The 15,984-nt window shown below is 41.0% G+C and overlaps 1 protein-coding gene across 1 annotated transcript in view; it reads right to left on the bottom strand.

The window, feature by feature from the left end:
* The window catches only part of nbeab (neurobeachin b), a 166,413-nt gene that overhangs the window by 55,490 nt on the left and 94,939 nt on the right, over window positions 1-15,984 (bottom strand). Inside the window, exons 38-39 of the mRNA XM_078098576.1 lie at window positions 9,472-9,596; window positions 2,039-2,185 (exon numbers count right to left, since the gene is read on the bottom strand). Of these exons, the coding sequence (XP_077954702.1) occupies window positions 2,039-2,185; window positions 9,472-9,596 (272 nt within the window). The remainder of the gene's footprint in view (window positions 1-2,038; window positions 2,186-9,471; window positions 9,597-15,984) is intronic.

Genomic DNA, 15,984 nt, shown 5'->3' with positions numbered 1-15,984 from the left:
GGGAATGGATGCAGGTCTACAGATCTATTTTGCAGAAACAAAATCCATAACAATTGATTCCGAATACAATTCCAATTTCAATGTTAATTTTGAAACTAGCTGGTATTAGTAAGTTATCTGTGAATAGGAGCATCTCTACATTAGACTTGTTGAAAAATCATTTTGCATACACAACACATCAGCCCAAGAGCTAAAAATGTATTGAATGTTCATTTCCATAGTGTGAAGTAGCAAACAACCGGACTCCAGCCCCCCCGCGACCCTGTGTGCAGGATAAGCGGTTTGACAATGGATGGATGGATGGATGGAAGTAGCAAACAACCCCCCCCAAAAAGCCCACCTCTAGTGACAACAGCTGTCAACAACAATGGCCCACACTTCTCCGCATTAGAAGAGAAACCTTCACTTCTTTGCTTCTTTTTATCGTCGTCACTGGACAGAAGATGCTATTATTAGAATTGTTGATGGCTGCCAGGAAGGAGTATTACTTTATATTCTACAAACAGGCTGCATCATGAGGCTTTAAAAACACCAACTACAAATGTTGTTATGATTTGTTATGAGACGGTGAAGATTTGGCTTTATTGATCAGTATGTGAGTCACCATTCCTGATCTACACTCAAAACTCGAGTGGAATCTGGATATCTGAACGAATAAAAACTCACGGCAGTTACTTGAAAAGCATGACGGTTGGCGTGATAGTGTAAGATAATGGCTCTTTGTGAAGGATCTTTTTGCCACCATGGCCTTGGGAGTAAACTGCATAGATTGACGGATTTGTGTCAGCTTAGGTATTAGAGCTTGGATACAATGACTCAAAAGATACAATATTTCATTTGTCATTCCCCAAATGTTAATGGCCATTCAACCCATAATGATTATCAATTGTATGAGAGGAAGCTTAGTTTGACCGCAGCATAATTCATTGGTTTCTGCTCTCCCTTAAAAATCTCACATCGATGTGGAAACACACACAGGCAGGTGGGTTGTTGGCAAACTCCTAAGTTCCTAGGTCGAGTTAAAATACAACAGATTTTATTTCTTTCAATAAGGAAACCGGATCGCCGTAGGATTCTCCATTAAAAGGATTGAACAAATGTGATCTTGTAGTAAAATACAATCCCAGAGTTTGATTAACTAAAATAATTTATTTTTGAAGGATTTGTTGATTGATTATGTCGCAATACTTTATTTATATCCATATTCACAGATGTTATTGTGCGAGTGATATTAATACATAAGGCTTTGAATTAGTGATGGAACACAGCATCTGATTGAATTAAGAAGAGATGCGTCATCAGGTGTCGTATAGGCTGGATCACTGTGATTACAATACGTTCACAGAGGCCTTCAGACCTTCTATTGATTAACAATGCTCTGTTAGTATTTAAGTTAGTACAACATCAATTCAATGACATGAACTAAACACAATGACTTCATTTGTATAAATAGATTTTTGAATGGTGTTTCCCCTCTGAAGACACAAACATACATCTGTATTCCCGCAGCACTGGAGCTTATTTGTGTGGGTGGGCAAGGGAACGCCACGGATAGGTGGCGCTCGGGCTTCCCTAGACCAGGGCATAACAATTTTAATACCAATATATTATTAAGTTAAGCAATAGCATGCAGAGTGGTTCACATGCACTTTAATTACTGATAGTTTGAGAAAACCTAAATGTGACTCCTCCTAAATATGACATATCTGGATTGATTATATTCCGGGTATTAGTTTAACTTTAGAAGACTTTCCGCTGGAGAAAAACACTCGGTAAGGAACCGTGCTGACAAGATCCAAAACAAAACCGAGAAGGACACATTATGTCGCTGTCAAAGCAAAGCAACGATGTCCAGATTAGAACACAGAGTCCAGAACTACATCGATAGTGAACTGCAGGAAACAACCTGTGAACTCAAATACACAAGATATATAGTAATAATAGAGAATTAAACAGTGGACAAAGTTTCCCCTTTCAGTTGAACAATATAATGACGATAAGTCTGGGGTCGGACGGAGGTGCTGGTGTGCCGACTTACCACCCAGGTTGTCCATCTCCTTCTCCTGCAGCAGGCTGACGGCATCTTCGTCTCCCTCCAGCATCAGCTCCGTCTCGGGGTTCTGGCTTGTCACAGTTTGGCTCCGGAAGACTTTCTTGAATTGGACCACCTCGCCCTCCTCTGCGCCTGTCAAAACAATTGTGGGGAAGAGAAAAGACTAAATATTGCAGTCCGACCTTTGGAGCTAATCTCAGAATAGGTCACTTCAGTGCATAAACACTTAAATGGACCGGAGCACCTGGCTGTAGTATTTACTATCACCCATTTCCTGATAATCGCAGGTTCATTTGATGCATTTCAGTCCAGCAATACTGTTCTATCCTGTAAGTATGACTTTCTGCACTTACTGACTGAGGAAGAGCCCGCTTCGAATGCAAGGACAGGGAATACAATTTACAATATGAAGTACATTTCAGTGAAAAACAAATGAAATCACATAACTTATTTAGTAGGAGAAATGCAAACAAAAAAAACCCCTTCCAGAGCACTCATCCCCACACTCCCCGCCACACAAAACAAACACCAATAAATGAATCAGAAGTATTTTCAAAATAAGTTTAAAAGAAAAAAATAACCACATTCCCGAAGCAAAGTATTAGCTAAATAGGTTTATTCTAATCAAGCGTTTACGTATCCACGAGTACAAACCAAAGTCTTCTTTTATGAGTTATTAAAACATAATACACAACATATAGTCAAATAAATAAAAAGGCTTAAACCATGGAGGACCTCTGTACGAAACACATAATATGTGCAAGATGAAGCTGAAATGAGATGCTCACTTATGTACTTGCCACAGGATATGAAAGAATGTCACGGCACATGTTCCTTCACTGAATACATTACGCACGGCTGAACATCAGAGGTGTCACAGCTTTTTATTTTAACACAAGGTCAAGAATGAAACACTATCTGTATCTTGAAAGACCAACAGCTGAGTCGGGGAATACATCCCACACTCGCAGTCGATTAGAGATTTCATTCGCGGCGCTTGGAGACTTGACAAGAGTGGAACCGAACAGACATTACAATTAGGAGGCTGCTTGCACCGGGACGTCCTCACGTGGCCGTCGTGGAGCGAGCTCGCTGATAACGATGTCTTCACACATCCTGCAAAACAAAGAGGTCTCACTACACATTTATCAGCCTCTACCTGCCGACAAACGCCTGCCACGCGGCTGCTCACAACGTTTACGTGAATTTCCCTTTTCTGAAGTCCAACGTATATGAAAACGGAGGAAAAACTTGTGCGTATGAAAGGAACACATATGAAGACATGGGAGGCGGCTGACACCCGCCTGACATGTTTCATTTCAGCACAGTTCTTAATTTGCCTCTCCTTCCCCTGAGGAACATGTACCTTGTCTTAAAGAGGTCACATTTGACTGTTGTCAACACTGCTGCTGAGAAAAAAGAAAAAAAAGTCTGCTTCCTGCTCTGTCTCGTATCTGGAGTGCTTTCATCAGACGGAGGAAAGAAGGCTGTGCATTTCCAACACAAACTCTGCGTAATGTTAAAGCCAAAGGCCAGCCGGCGGTCAGAGATCAAAGCAAAAAAAGACTGAAATTTAAAACTGTGATTCTGTAAACCATCATTACGCTCGGAGTGAACGAGGGAAAGTTCAGCAGACAGGCCGCAGTTCTGATTGGCGAGCCTGTGTGGGGTTGAGCAAACCAAATAAACGATACTGATTTCTAAACGCAAATGACCAACGTGGACTGTTTCGAGCAGGGCGAAGGGGGGGGGGGGGGCATCTTCACCCACAGTCCAATTTTGTTCTCACTGACAAAGTAATACGGTCATAAATAAGGCGAGATGAAGAGCTATGAGATGAAGGAAAAAATGTGCTGACATGAAAAGCGATTTTATCATGACTGATAGCCCGTTGACTGTGAGACACTCGCATTAAAAGTGTGTCTCTGAGAGAAGCGTCCCCATTCGTCACTGTTGAAGGACTCGTTGGGCAGCGGGACTTCAAACACGTTCACGTGTTCAATGTTGACCACTAAGTGACAGAACAAAGAAAATGGCCCCTGCAGTGTTTGAAATAACTCGTAAAATATAAAATATGAGTGGCCTCAAGTGAAAGTGCAGGCTGGGGTTGATATTACGTAGGTACATATACTCATCAAATACTGACCATTGTAAACTTTATTGGTAACAGTTGGTATGAGAATTCTTCTACGTTTATATTCTAAAAAGTTTTCCTAGATGTTGTCCCTGTGCAATGACGCCAACTACCATCCATCTGATTAACATTACAAATTGAGCAGTCCATCCAAAGCCACCGACTCAGACTTCTGGAGATATCAAATAACGATTAAAAAAAAAGAAATCACAGAGGTTTCATTTAATCCTCTCAAGCCACTCAGGAACAGTGCCAGGATCAACAGTCTCGCGGGTCCTCTTGTTCAATCACTGAGTTAAAACTGCCTGAGAGTGCACTAATTACACTCAGTAAAGTGCATTTCAGAGCTTTCATGACCCCATTGGAGGCTGATGAAGACCTGCCGGCTGGGACCAATGGAGGACGCCCCCGGGCTCTCATCACTGGGGTTCATCAAGGACCCTTGGTCAGGACTTGGCGTCTACGGATTGTTAGCTGTGGAACATTTTTCACATACGCTCAAAACATCTACATCAAAAACAACAAGAACCTGCTGTCAGGGGACCGCTATTTGATTTCTTTTACAATGTCATCTGTGTGACTAATCCCAGACATTGAGCCAATGGGGGTTTTATAAGCACTAAATAAGTCATTCTTATTGGTGCTTGAATCAAGTTTCCGACATGAGTTTCTTTTACTGTAAATAACCTAGCTTCATAAATTTATGTGATTGTATTTAGAAAATCTATTTCAGTAGACTTTATAATCTCAGTTGTAGTCTCCGACCTTTGGAAATGTGCCAGTGTTTCACCATTGTGTATGGAATACATTAGAGTTGAAAGGCCATTTAATAGACCACAATACTTTTGCCAAGTATCCATGTTTCTCGTACTGCAACGCTGGCATCGCCCTTCCATTTTTACAGCCTCAGTGGAGCCGGCGAGCGTGCGCTCGCTCTAGTCCCCTGTGTATTGTACACCCAGGTCCAACAACTTCACTGTCACTCTACAAAAATAAATCCCCAACTTAATGTTTCACTTTTAGTGAGTTCACACACAACCATAAATAAAACACGAAATACCTAAAAAGGTTTTCTTGAATTGCTGTGATCTGGACGACGATGGAAAAGGAAGCAAGATAGGGGCGACCTCTTGTAGAAACCCATGAATGTTTGTCAATTGACATGACAAGACACATGTTTGACGCCGCTATCTCGACCTATTTCTTAACAAACATTGGTAAAAGAGCTTAAACTCTGGACCCCGGTAGTAACTGTTCTCGGTTATGTCTCATTGTGACAGATGGCTGTAAATAACATGCATTAGTGTAAGCCCCAGCACCACAGCTTATTTATTACACTACCTTAGAGTATAATCAGTGTTTTGAGCAGTCATTACCGGGTCCATATAAAGTGAGCTCTACATAATGTTTTAAATATGGCTCCTTTGTTTCCCGGACTCTATTTCGGTTTTAAATCCCGCCCTCCCCACGCACCCGCTCCACGGGCTTCACATTCCAAATGGAAAGAGAAAAAGTCCCGTCCATGGGATTGCATAACCAGTAGGGTGAAGTCTGTCCTCTGTCCCTTTATTTTTCCTCTGCACTGAAAAATGAAATGAAAGGGGGGCGAGCGGGTGAGCCTCACACTGCAAGCCACCCCTTTTGCGTAGAATGTGTTTCGAGACTGTAAAAGTAAACCGTGTAACTTGGACGTAGGCAGAGTTTATACGGTGCAGACGCTTCCTGTCGGGGATTATCTCCATTCAATGCTGTGGGATGTGCAGAGGTTACAAACAACCTCATCTTCTCCCAATCAAAACATTAACAGCTACGTCTGGTAAACCCCACATCTAAACCACAGTGTCCATACTGACCTTAGCAAAAGGCAGCATTCTAATGTCTGCATGTTCAGGTAAGTAAATGTTTGGGTGTCATTGGTCACAATTGAATATAATTTGATTGTGAAGCAAGATGCGCTTAATATGACATCATGACCCTGGTGCTTCCAAAGAGCAAAACAAATCTCTGCCTGGGGCAACTCGCACAGAGAGAGAGAGAGAGAGAGAGAGAGAGAGAGAGAGAGAGAGAGAGAGAGAGAGAGAGAGAGAGAGAGAGAGAGAGAGAGAGAGAGAGAGAGAGAGAGAGGCCACTCATCCAAAATGAGACAGCAAGGACACCGGGAGGTAAAACACCCCGTTAAACACTTGGATCAATATTAACGTGACTTCCATTTCATGCTTCCCCAATTCCAATCACCTAACAATATACTACTCTGATACTGGGCCGAGACGGGCTGTTAACAGGGCAGGTTATTACAGGCACAGGGCGGAGACAGAATGTGCTGGCTAAGCTGTCAACATGGCTAATAGACAACAAGGCAGAGTTTAATCTCCCGTCACACGCCTTCATGAATGTACATGGTACCGCACGCAAGGACACATACAAGTTTATAAGAAGGTGCACTGGCTTTGCAAATATGCAATTCATTTTTCTTAAAGTTTTCTGTTTAATATTGGATTCTCAAATAATTTTAGGAAGAATTTTGATTCTAAAAACGTCAAATGAGTCAATTTAATTGGCCATGTAATCTCTTTTGGAAATCGACACAATAATGAACACATGGGGCCTACTTCTATAACAGCAAATAATCTTTGATTTTCTAACGTTATTCTGTCAAGAAAAGGGGAATGTTGCTAGACTTGGCTGTCAAAAACAACACAGGCCACTCACTCACTGAATGTTCTTAGTGGCGAAAAAAACTTTTCTTCCGACTTTCATTTCCCCCAAGTGGGCTTGTAAGACCGATGCTTACTGTGAACACATCCGCTTCAGTCTGCCCTCCTAAAACTCGAGATGGTGGCTGAGCGTATACTGTCATGTGCTGCTGTCAAACCAGAAACTGTGTATTTAATTTGGACAACCTACTTGTTCTCCAATAGTCCCGGATTTCAAAGCTTTAATAATGACTCCCAAGGGCCAACTCAAACAACCTCTTTGTATTCCTACTTCAGGGCTCATGCAGCCAGCAGGCAGCAACCCACTAAAAAGTTCAATAGAATCCCTGCTGTATCCAGGTAACAGTCACGTGGTTATGACTAATGGATATCCAACCTCTGAGATTCTGCACCAGGGTTATAAAGACAGGACCCATCTTTAATACCATGCTAATTAAAAATGAATATTCTTTTTTTTTTAAAACACAGACTGTCTCAGTACATAAAAAAAAAAAAAAAAAACTGCCAACGAAATCTACCGAAGCTCTAAAAAAAGATCAAAAGATCCTTTCACTTAAACTCATAACCAAACCTCTGCTGTGCAACCACATCAAAGCCTGCTAGAAAAAGCCTGAAAGTGCAGCTCACCTCTAAACGAGAGCAGGAGGGCCATCCGACCGCAGGCGATCCCTTTCACTTGACATGTTTATGCATTATTCTGCTCATTAAAACTTCTGCATGTCAGCAGGACTTCAACAAGTCAGTACACAAAAAAAAACGAGATATTAACGTGAAACAACAGAGACTAAACTGATAGTTCAAAGGGAATATTGTAATCTGATGGACTAATATGATGTGTATGTGTAGTATTGTCTTGAGGAAATCTGTCACATAAATGACCAAAGGAAATAATTCACATGAATACTAATTTAAACACAGTTTAGATGAAAAGGCCAATTGCCCATGAAGCCAGAAAACAAAGCAGATGGAACAATGGCTGAATATCTTTTTATCTGCCTATAATATTCTTCCCCCCGCTTTTCAAAAGTATCCTAGGAAATTGTTTTTTTTTAAATAAACTTGGTATCCCACAGGCAGCTAGCCTATGTTGCACCACCTGTCTCATCAAAAAATCGCAACACAATAGCTTGTTCCATGTTGCTGTATTGGTTATTTGTATTTACCCAACACAGGTTATTTGTGTTATAGCTGTTTTATTATTTGTCTTTACCCATTTTAATTATATCCGCATTAATCAAAAATGTGCAAATTGTGTAAAAAATATGTTGACCAATGGTCAACCCTGCAAAATTGTGGTAATATGAATACTGAGGTATTTGGTCAGAAATATTGTGATAATTGACGTCTCCATATTGGGCGTTCACCCGCTGCATTGAGCCGGGGGATATATGGCCCAAAAGCTGGGTGACTCATGCTGAGAAATAACATCTATTGAGGCATTGTTGATGCAATGAAATGTCTTTGCAGACAAAACCAAAGTTTACTTACCTGTTTCCATATTTTTCTAAGCAGGTTTGAAAATAGTGTTTCAAGTTGTCGCAATTGAACCCAGCAGTATCAACATGTCACAAAAAAGCCCATGAATTAGCGTATACCCAAAAAACTATGGAACCATAGCAAAATCTAAAGCAGACGGTGCAATTATGGCATGCGTTTCTTAAATGTGGACCACCTGCAGCTCAAGCAGCATCTGGCACACGTTTATCCACAGTGCTGCCACAATATTCATACAGCAGTAGCAGAGCCAGCAAAGCAGCAAGACAATCCTGAAACCGACTCACGGCCAGCTTCAGTAGCCAAACACTGAATCAACCAGGGATCAGCGAACCTTGTGATGAGTATTCATGTGTCGCTGTAACTCGGCAGGTTACCCTCACCAAAATGCATTGAATGTTTGCTAAAAAGTAAATTAGGTGCTTACTCCTTCAATTTCAGAACCAATGCATTTGTCCATGTACTGTAAATAAATTAGCTCTGCTATATGATTAGAAGAACGTATCCTTTATTAGCCCCCATGGGGAAATTATTCTCTGCATTAAACCCAGTGTGCTGCAGTTAAGGCGCACAGTAAGGCAGTTTGGGGTCAAGTGTCTTGCTCAGGGACACTTAATACAAGGTTCGAACCGCCAACCACGCAGTTACCGGCCCATGCGCCGCAGTCAGATGGGAGAGAAAGGCCATTGGTGCTTCATTGGAAAAGCAGCTTCCCTTTGAAGGTTGGTGTTGCCCAACATTGAGGTGGTGGGACACTGAAAGAACGCTCGGCTCAAAAAAAAAAAAAAAAATGGTGAAAAAAGAAACAATAAAAGGTAGAAACACAATTCTTTCTACATGTAGTGATGGAAATAAAAAAGTGCAATAAAATGTATGTGTCATGTTCGATTTATAGGACTCATAAATATGTCACCTATAAAAATGACTCCACTAAGCAATATGCTTATATGCTAAACAGTCTGTTCTGCTTTAAAGCAATGCTGATATTCTACATTTGCGCAAGTTTTCTGATGGCTTTAAAAAAAAAAAAAAGAAAAAAAAGAATCATCAATACTACTCAAAGAACCAAGACTCACCGTACTCCACCAGTGACTTGCATGTGACATCTAAGTGGGTGGATCCAAATGGGTTTCTGACAAATCTCCGCCTCCGCCGCAGGTCATCTTCCCAGTAGTCGAGTCGCCAGAAGTCGTGCAGCTGACTACGAGAGAGACAAGAAGACAGGCAGGTTAGATGGAGCACACACCCTTCACTGATGGTCTGATTACAGCAGCCACTTCCTTATCAGGGGAAAACATCTTGAGGAGGACAATCAGGCCTTTAGATAGCAGATTTATTAGGACTAGTGGCATGCTCTGCACGGGTCCAGTAATGTTACCTCTGGTAAAGTCTATAGCATTAGAACAGCAAGGAGCCGCAGCAGCCACAGCATACATAAATCACATGCGCTCCCATTAACAAATACAGCATCAAATTACAAGTATAAATGGCACAGCTTGCCTTCTTCTTTACAATGTTTTTTAACAACTCTTGTAAATCAAAGGTAGGAACCTTGACGCAGACAGCGTGGGGTTTAATGATCGGGGTCTTGGGGCGGTTGAGGCATGAGCCTATAAAACAAGCCCCCTCCCTGCATATGTGGAGCCATGATTAAAATAATGTGCTGAAATATTCATTGAAATCATTCCCAGAGCCCTGGAGCAACCAGACTGAAAATTGCATTTTTATTCATTATTAATAACAGCGAATTAGGGTTGTAAAAGAAAGAGAAGAAGAAGAAAACAGTTCCAGCATGTGGTAACCATCTTTGTAAATGATTATTCCAACATTATGGAGGACCTGGGATAATTGTATTGCTTGCAGCTAATGCAAACCATTAAGTATGTGGGCTAGCATTAGGTTACTAAGTGCTGCTTGTTCCAACTGTGCACGAGCAGGATCCTTTTTAAAGCCTTTAGGTTTCCTTTAGAGAAAAATGCAGCAAAAAAACAGCCTTGCCTTAAACTACCCTCAACAGTGAGGAGTAAGTAAAAAATAGTGACTCAAATAATTGTTGTGCAGCGCTGCATGAGGTTTATATTAATTTACCTTCTAGCCAAGTTTGAAGGAATATGCTGTTATTCAGTTTCATTTTGTTGAACTTCGACAGACTATATGTGGATAGGAGAATTCCAATTTGACACATTCCAAAACCCATAAAGTGCGTGAAATACATCATAACTCATTTAGCCATTATTTAAAATCATGCCTTTGACTCTGTATTATTTAAATGCTTGGATACGCTACTTTAAGAAGAGATTTTCCAGTGCGTGCAGGGCAAGTAAGACCTTGGCAGGCAGCCGTCTTCTGCATTGTATGGTCTCTGCACCCTTTCCTGCCACAGCGTTGAAGGACTATAAACAGATTAAAGTTTTACAGGGGATCACATCACCAAATACAGCCTCCTTCGCTCCATGAATATAATATCTACAAAATGTCAGAAATCAAGAGGCTCAGGAGACTTAGCTGAGCTCTGACAGCAACAAGAGCTCAGTCTCCGTTAAATATCAATCAAAATTGAGTCATGTGGGCACGTTGTATGCACAAAGTAACATGCGTCGCTGTATGCAAAGAGAGACTCGACGCCTTGAGCTCGTCCCCTGTCAATCTCCCTCAAAGATTAACTGAGGAAAAGAGAGACGTCAGCGGGTTGAAAGCAGAAACCCACGCTAATAATATTGTAAATGCAAGATTACACAGTGTGAAAAATGCAAATCCACTCTGGGCAACTGGGCGATTACTGCTGAAGATTATGTCCCCTAATTCTTACAAATAGACAGCAGATGTCAGTGGGGGGGATTCACCACTTTGAAGATTTCCTTATAACAGTATTAACTGCATTTAATGCATTTTATTTGGTCTGCGTAAGGACACTCATTTGATTACAACTTTGGTCTAAGCCATCCATTTGTGCCAACAGCGATCAAGTGCACAACATAGCAAACTCTTCAGTGACTGTTTCAGGAGTTGGATGCCAACATTTTTTATGTGTCTTCCCATTGATGTGTTCTGTGCAGATGGTTTCAGTTTGAACGTGGTATTCTGCAATTTGAATAGGACCTGTGATGTCCTAGATGTGGCAAGTGCTTCACCAGATCCGGGCGGTGCCAAAGTGCTGTGCTGAACGTCCTCTCTGAGGGTGGTCCAAAAAGGGGCTAAGGAGAATTGCCTCCTGATGGAGATCTACAGCTGGGAGTTACCAAGTTGCCACACAAGGGACTTCCGAGGTGTCCCCAAACAGGACATCATTTTTTTTATTTTTTTAAAGATGCAAGATACCATCTTGGATAAGGTTACACTTTAAACAACTCATCTATGTTTAAATCAACACGAGGAGAACAAAGGTTCAGTTACATTATGATGCAATCGGGCTTTGTGTTGCAAAAAATTGTCAAATTGTACCATTTCTACTATTCTATGTTATGTATTCGCATGTCATCTTGTAAAAGGAAGTTTTGGTGATTTGAATAAACAGTTGTTTTCCCAACAACATAAACAGTTATTACAGAATATTTAGGAACTGTATAAACAGGCGGTTTATAATACACCATTAAAACATAATAAAATAAATAAATAACAAGATGGTTTCAATTTATAAAAATGCAATCATTTATTTTCTCGTCATTTGAATTGTGTTTTCAAGGACAAAAACACTAATTATCATAAAAAGAGGGGTTGAAATTGTTATGAAGACGTTGAAAAAAAAAATATATATATAGTCTATAGTCTATCTGCTATAATGGAACGACATAAATCAATAATCTGCAACTTTTAACGGTTACAAAATGTACATCGGGGATCTGTAAAAGTCATGTTCTCCCCCTTTTATTTTGGTGCCGATCGCCTCCGTGATGTTCATCCATGAATTGATCCAAACCGTAAGTTTTGAAATGGTAACTTGGAAAGTACAAGCACACATTCCCAGAACAGCCCAATGCTCATTAATGAGTAATTCATAAAAAGGTTGTTGTTGCTGTATCGTCTGTGAAACAACAACAAATTGTTCATAGAATAGGATTAAGTGCGGTCGGCTCGGGACCTCCTTATTTTCAACATCAAATGTGTCTGGCTTCATGACAACCATAACGAATGACTGTGAACCGGCCTCCTAGAAACTGCCAAAACGTATTAGTCACGTCACCCATCAATCAGCTAAATGGATTTCAAACTGCATTTTAAAAGCTAATTTTCTAGCACTGATAACCTACAGGAAACAGGAGCACCATTATTTATGGGTGCTTTCAGACTTGCTAAGTGCATTAGGATGAATGTGTATGAGGAATATTTTCTATTCTCTTTTCGTTCAAATAGGTATTTGAAGCACACACACCTTTTCCTCGAGGAACCGGTGTTTACGTGTTTGAGTTGCCATCTAACAGCAGAGTCTACAGGGAATGTGTTTTGTTTGTGGGAGGGAAAGCTGACAGGCATAATTCAAAATACGATGGACAGGAAAATAATAGGATTGATAACAGTTTTATAGGAAACTATGACATCATTCTAGAACAGAGAGATACTTTTGACAGCTGGCAAGAGCTCGTATTAGATTAGCTCGTGATATATTCTTTGTGCTTCTGTTATAGTAGGGCAGCAGAGACCTTTTTTCCAACAATAGTGTTGGTGTTTGAGTAAAAAGGTAAAGTTGAGCCAATGGCAAAAGCAGTGCTGTTACCAGGTACAAAGAATCAGGCCAGTGGTTCACGCTAAAATGTATTACCTTGTAAAATAAAAATCAAAAAAGTTAAATCATGAATTGAAAGCGATTACACAGATCTATTGTAAAAAGCGATATCTATTTTTATGTTTTCCAAGTCACTAAAACCAGGATTGGTTCAATGCAACGTATACAACATATACAGGGATGGACTGCAGACAGATGAGGATCTCATGGTTAAAGATTTCCTTTTTATCCTATTTATGCTCAGTGGAGATTTGTTCGAGGCGGACATGAGGAGGGACAAGGACATGATGATTCAATAAAAAACCATTATATTCCTTTTTAAAGCTTCCATTGGTGACATGAGTAGGGGGTAATTATAATAAATACCCATAATCAGTGACAATTCTATTCAAAGACGCAGTCACTGGTTTCCATCACATGCACTGGGACACTGAACACACATCGGGTTCTAGTGCAACTCTCGAGGACAAGTGGCCTTTTTGTTTTCAGTTCTACCAACAGGCTTCGACTACGAGTTATAAATTACACAAGGAATGTGTTTGAGATGCAATGGTCAAAAAGAAGTGATGAAAAATTTAAAAATATTTAGCACATTTTTCATTACCTGGCCAACTAAATTGCTGACTCTTATTTGAATAAATCCCATTATGGCCGCACAATGGCAACGGTCTTTTAATGCCATTAAAATGACAACCAAATATGTGGGTGTGTGGTGATACAGAAAATCAGGCAGCACACACTAAAAACCAAAGCGAGGAATTGCTAGAAAACATTGTCGATCAACAATTGCATTCTTTTTACAGCATTTTACAGCCCATTTCTCAACATCCTGCTGCTGGTTGTATTCAAATATCAATACAAACAACAGTGCATCGTAAAGTGGTGACTGGAAGCCATATGGTGATGAGCATCTCTCAGCCCAGTACTTTCAAAGTAACCCTCAAAACTAAAAAAAAAAACACATTAAGTTTGATGTGTGCCGGTTGAATGCCAAGTCTGAAGCGACTGTATGGATCAGATTACCGCATATGGCTGCAAATGGTGCAGACGTCTTTCCTCGGTTTAATTTAGTCATTTCCTGTCATCACTACACTCAACACTGTGGCAGACGTGTGGATATCGAGCTAACTTTCAAATACTTGTAGGTATTGGGTTTTCTCACTTTCCTTTTGCAGATTGAGAGACAGCACATAGACAACAGGGAGGAATTGTACAAAGACACAAAAGGGAAACAACGCAGCGGCAACAAGATTAACTCCAGGTCATCCGGTGTAATGAAGACGGACGTACGCGATCAGACGACGGATGAGCAGCCCTACTGTACGGTCGGTGAACTCCCATGGATCGCCAGCTCAGAGGATCCCATCTTTCATCGGATACGGGGGCACAGTCAGCCGATGCCCAGTTCAATTTCAACGCCCGAGCGAAATTGATGATTGTGTGAGTGGGCCTCATTCCAGAGATAATTAGCACAGTGTGCAAGGTTAAGAGTGCCCCACGGGACAAGAGCCTGCTGTAGGTCGAGAACAAATGCAAGTAGAGAGAATATCCGCTTGCAAGAACAAAGAAGCGTCATGTGAGAAGTAATTAAATCAAGAGTAAAGAACATGATCACTTGAAAGCTACATTTCATTGTATCCTCTCGGACTAAAAAAAACAGATGCTATGCAGAGGACTGGGTTCGACCAAAAATAGCTTTGAGGGGGTAAGCATAGTAAGCACCTCTAACGTCTGCATGCAAAACATGGGCACTTGATTTTATATTGGTTACTGACAAGAATCGACAGTATGTATTTAACAAAGTGAAGAAGAATATCCACATTGTGCTACTCTGGATGTCAAAGGGACGCTTTTTTTCTACCCCATTGGTGCCGTAAGCCCTCAAACCTTAAGAGGCTATAAAGGTGCTGCCCCCCTGTGCCAGAGGACTTCTATTAGAATTGATAACCCTTTCAGGCAAGACCAAATACTCTCTGCCCATCGTGAGTAAAAAGGCTCGTTCCATCACAAAGTTATTATCCACGGGAAGATTGTTACCATTCATCAAGTGGGAGGGATGAAACTCAGTGTTAGTCAAGGGAAACGGCTGTTTCACTGCCTTGCCACAGATCAATACATTTCTCTCCTCTGCAACAAAAAAGTAATTATACAGAAGAAATGTTGACGATCGATAGACTAGTCAGGTAAGGTTAAGGTCTGCTGTGGGGGCCAGTGGAGGCTCCTCCGTCACCTGTCACTGATGCTGCTGATGTGAACACGGACGCCCGCATGGGAACAAAGGGAGGTTTGTCTCCGTCAGCCCCTTTTACATTTCTGTTAGGGTGGTTGTGTCCAAACATTTAGTAACCAAGGAGTGCTGGAGAATGAATGGTAGAGCGTGACAAAAAGTACAATTTGGGTATTTCAGTTCAAGTGTCTGCTTGTACGTATGTGGGCCTGCGAATGAAGCAAACATCTATAAGGAATAAATGGTCTGTATGTGTGCACACTAAACATTAAAAAGATGCTAAAACATGCACTAGTAAAAGCTTGGCACAAATACCTGTCTGTGTAGTCGTACAAGTGTATTTAAATAGGTCAATAAAACATTGGTCTGTGACTTCTTAATTTACTCTCCAGAAGTGCGAGAGAACCACAGAACGAGAGCGACTTCGTAGTGTCATCATAGCGGGGAAGTCCTGGGCAGCAAAAGTGGTTGACGTTAGTCTTCAATGAATTCATCAGCCTCGCCTTGACATGTACTTTCACTTTAGACGAGCCTGAACTTTATAATCCACTGGCAGGGTTCAGAGGTCAACAGCAGAGGGGACCAGAGGGCATGAAAAATCACTCTCCGCCTGGAAAAAACTCTGACATCCAATTTTCAACT

Source organism: Gasterosteus aculeatus, chromosome 1 (genome assembly GCF_964276395.1).
Source record: "Gasterosteus aculeatus chromosome 1, fGasAcu3.hap1.1, whole genome shotgun sequence".
Lineage (NCBI taxonomy): Eukaryota > Metazoa > Chordata > Actinopteri > Perciformes > Gasterosteidae > Gasterosteus > Gasterosteus aculeatus.
The sequence above is the reverse complement of the archived record's forward strand: the minus strand, read 5'-3'. Positions and strand labels throughout refer to the sequence as shown.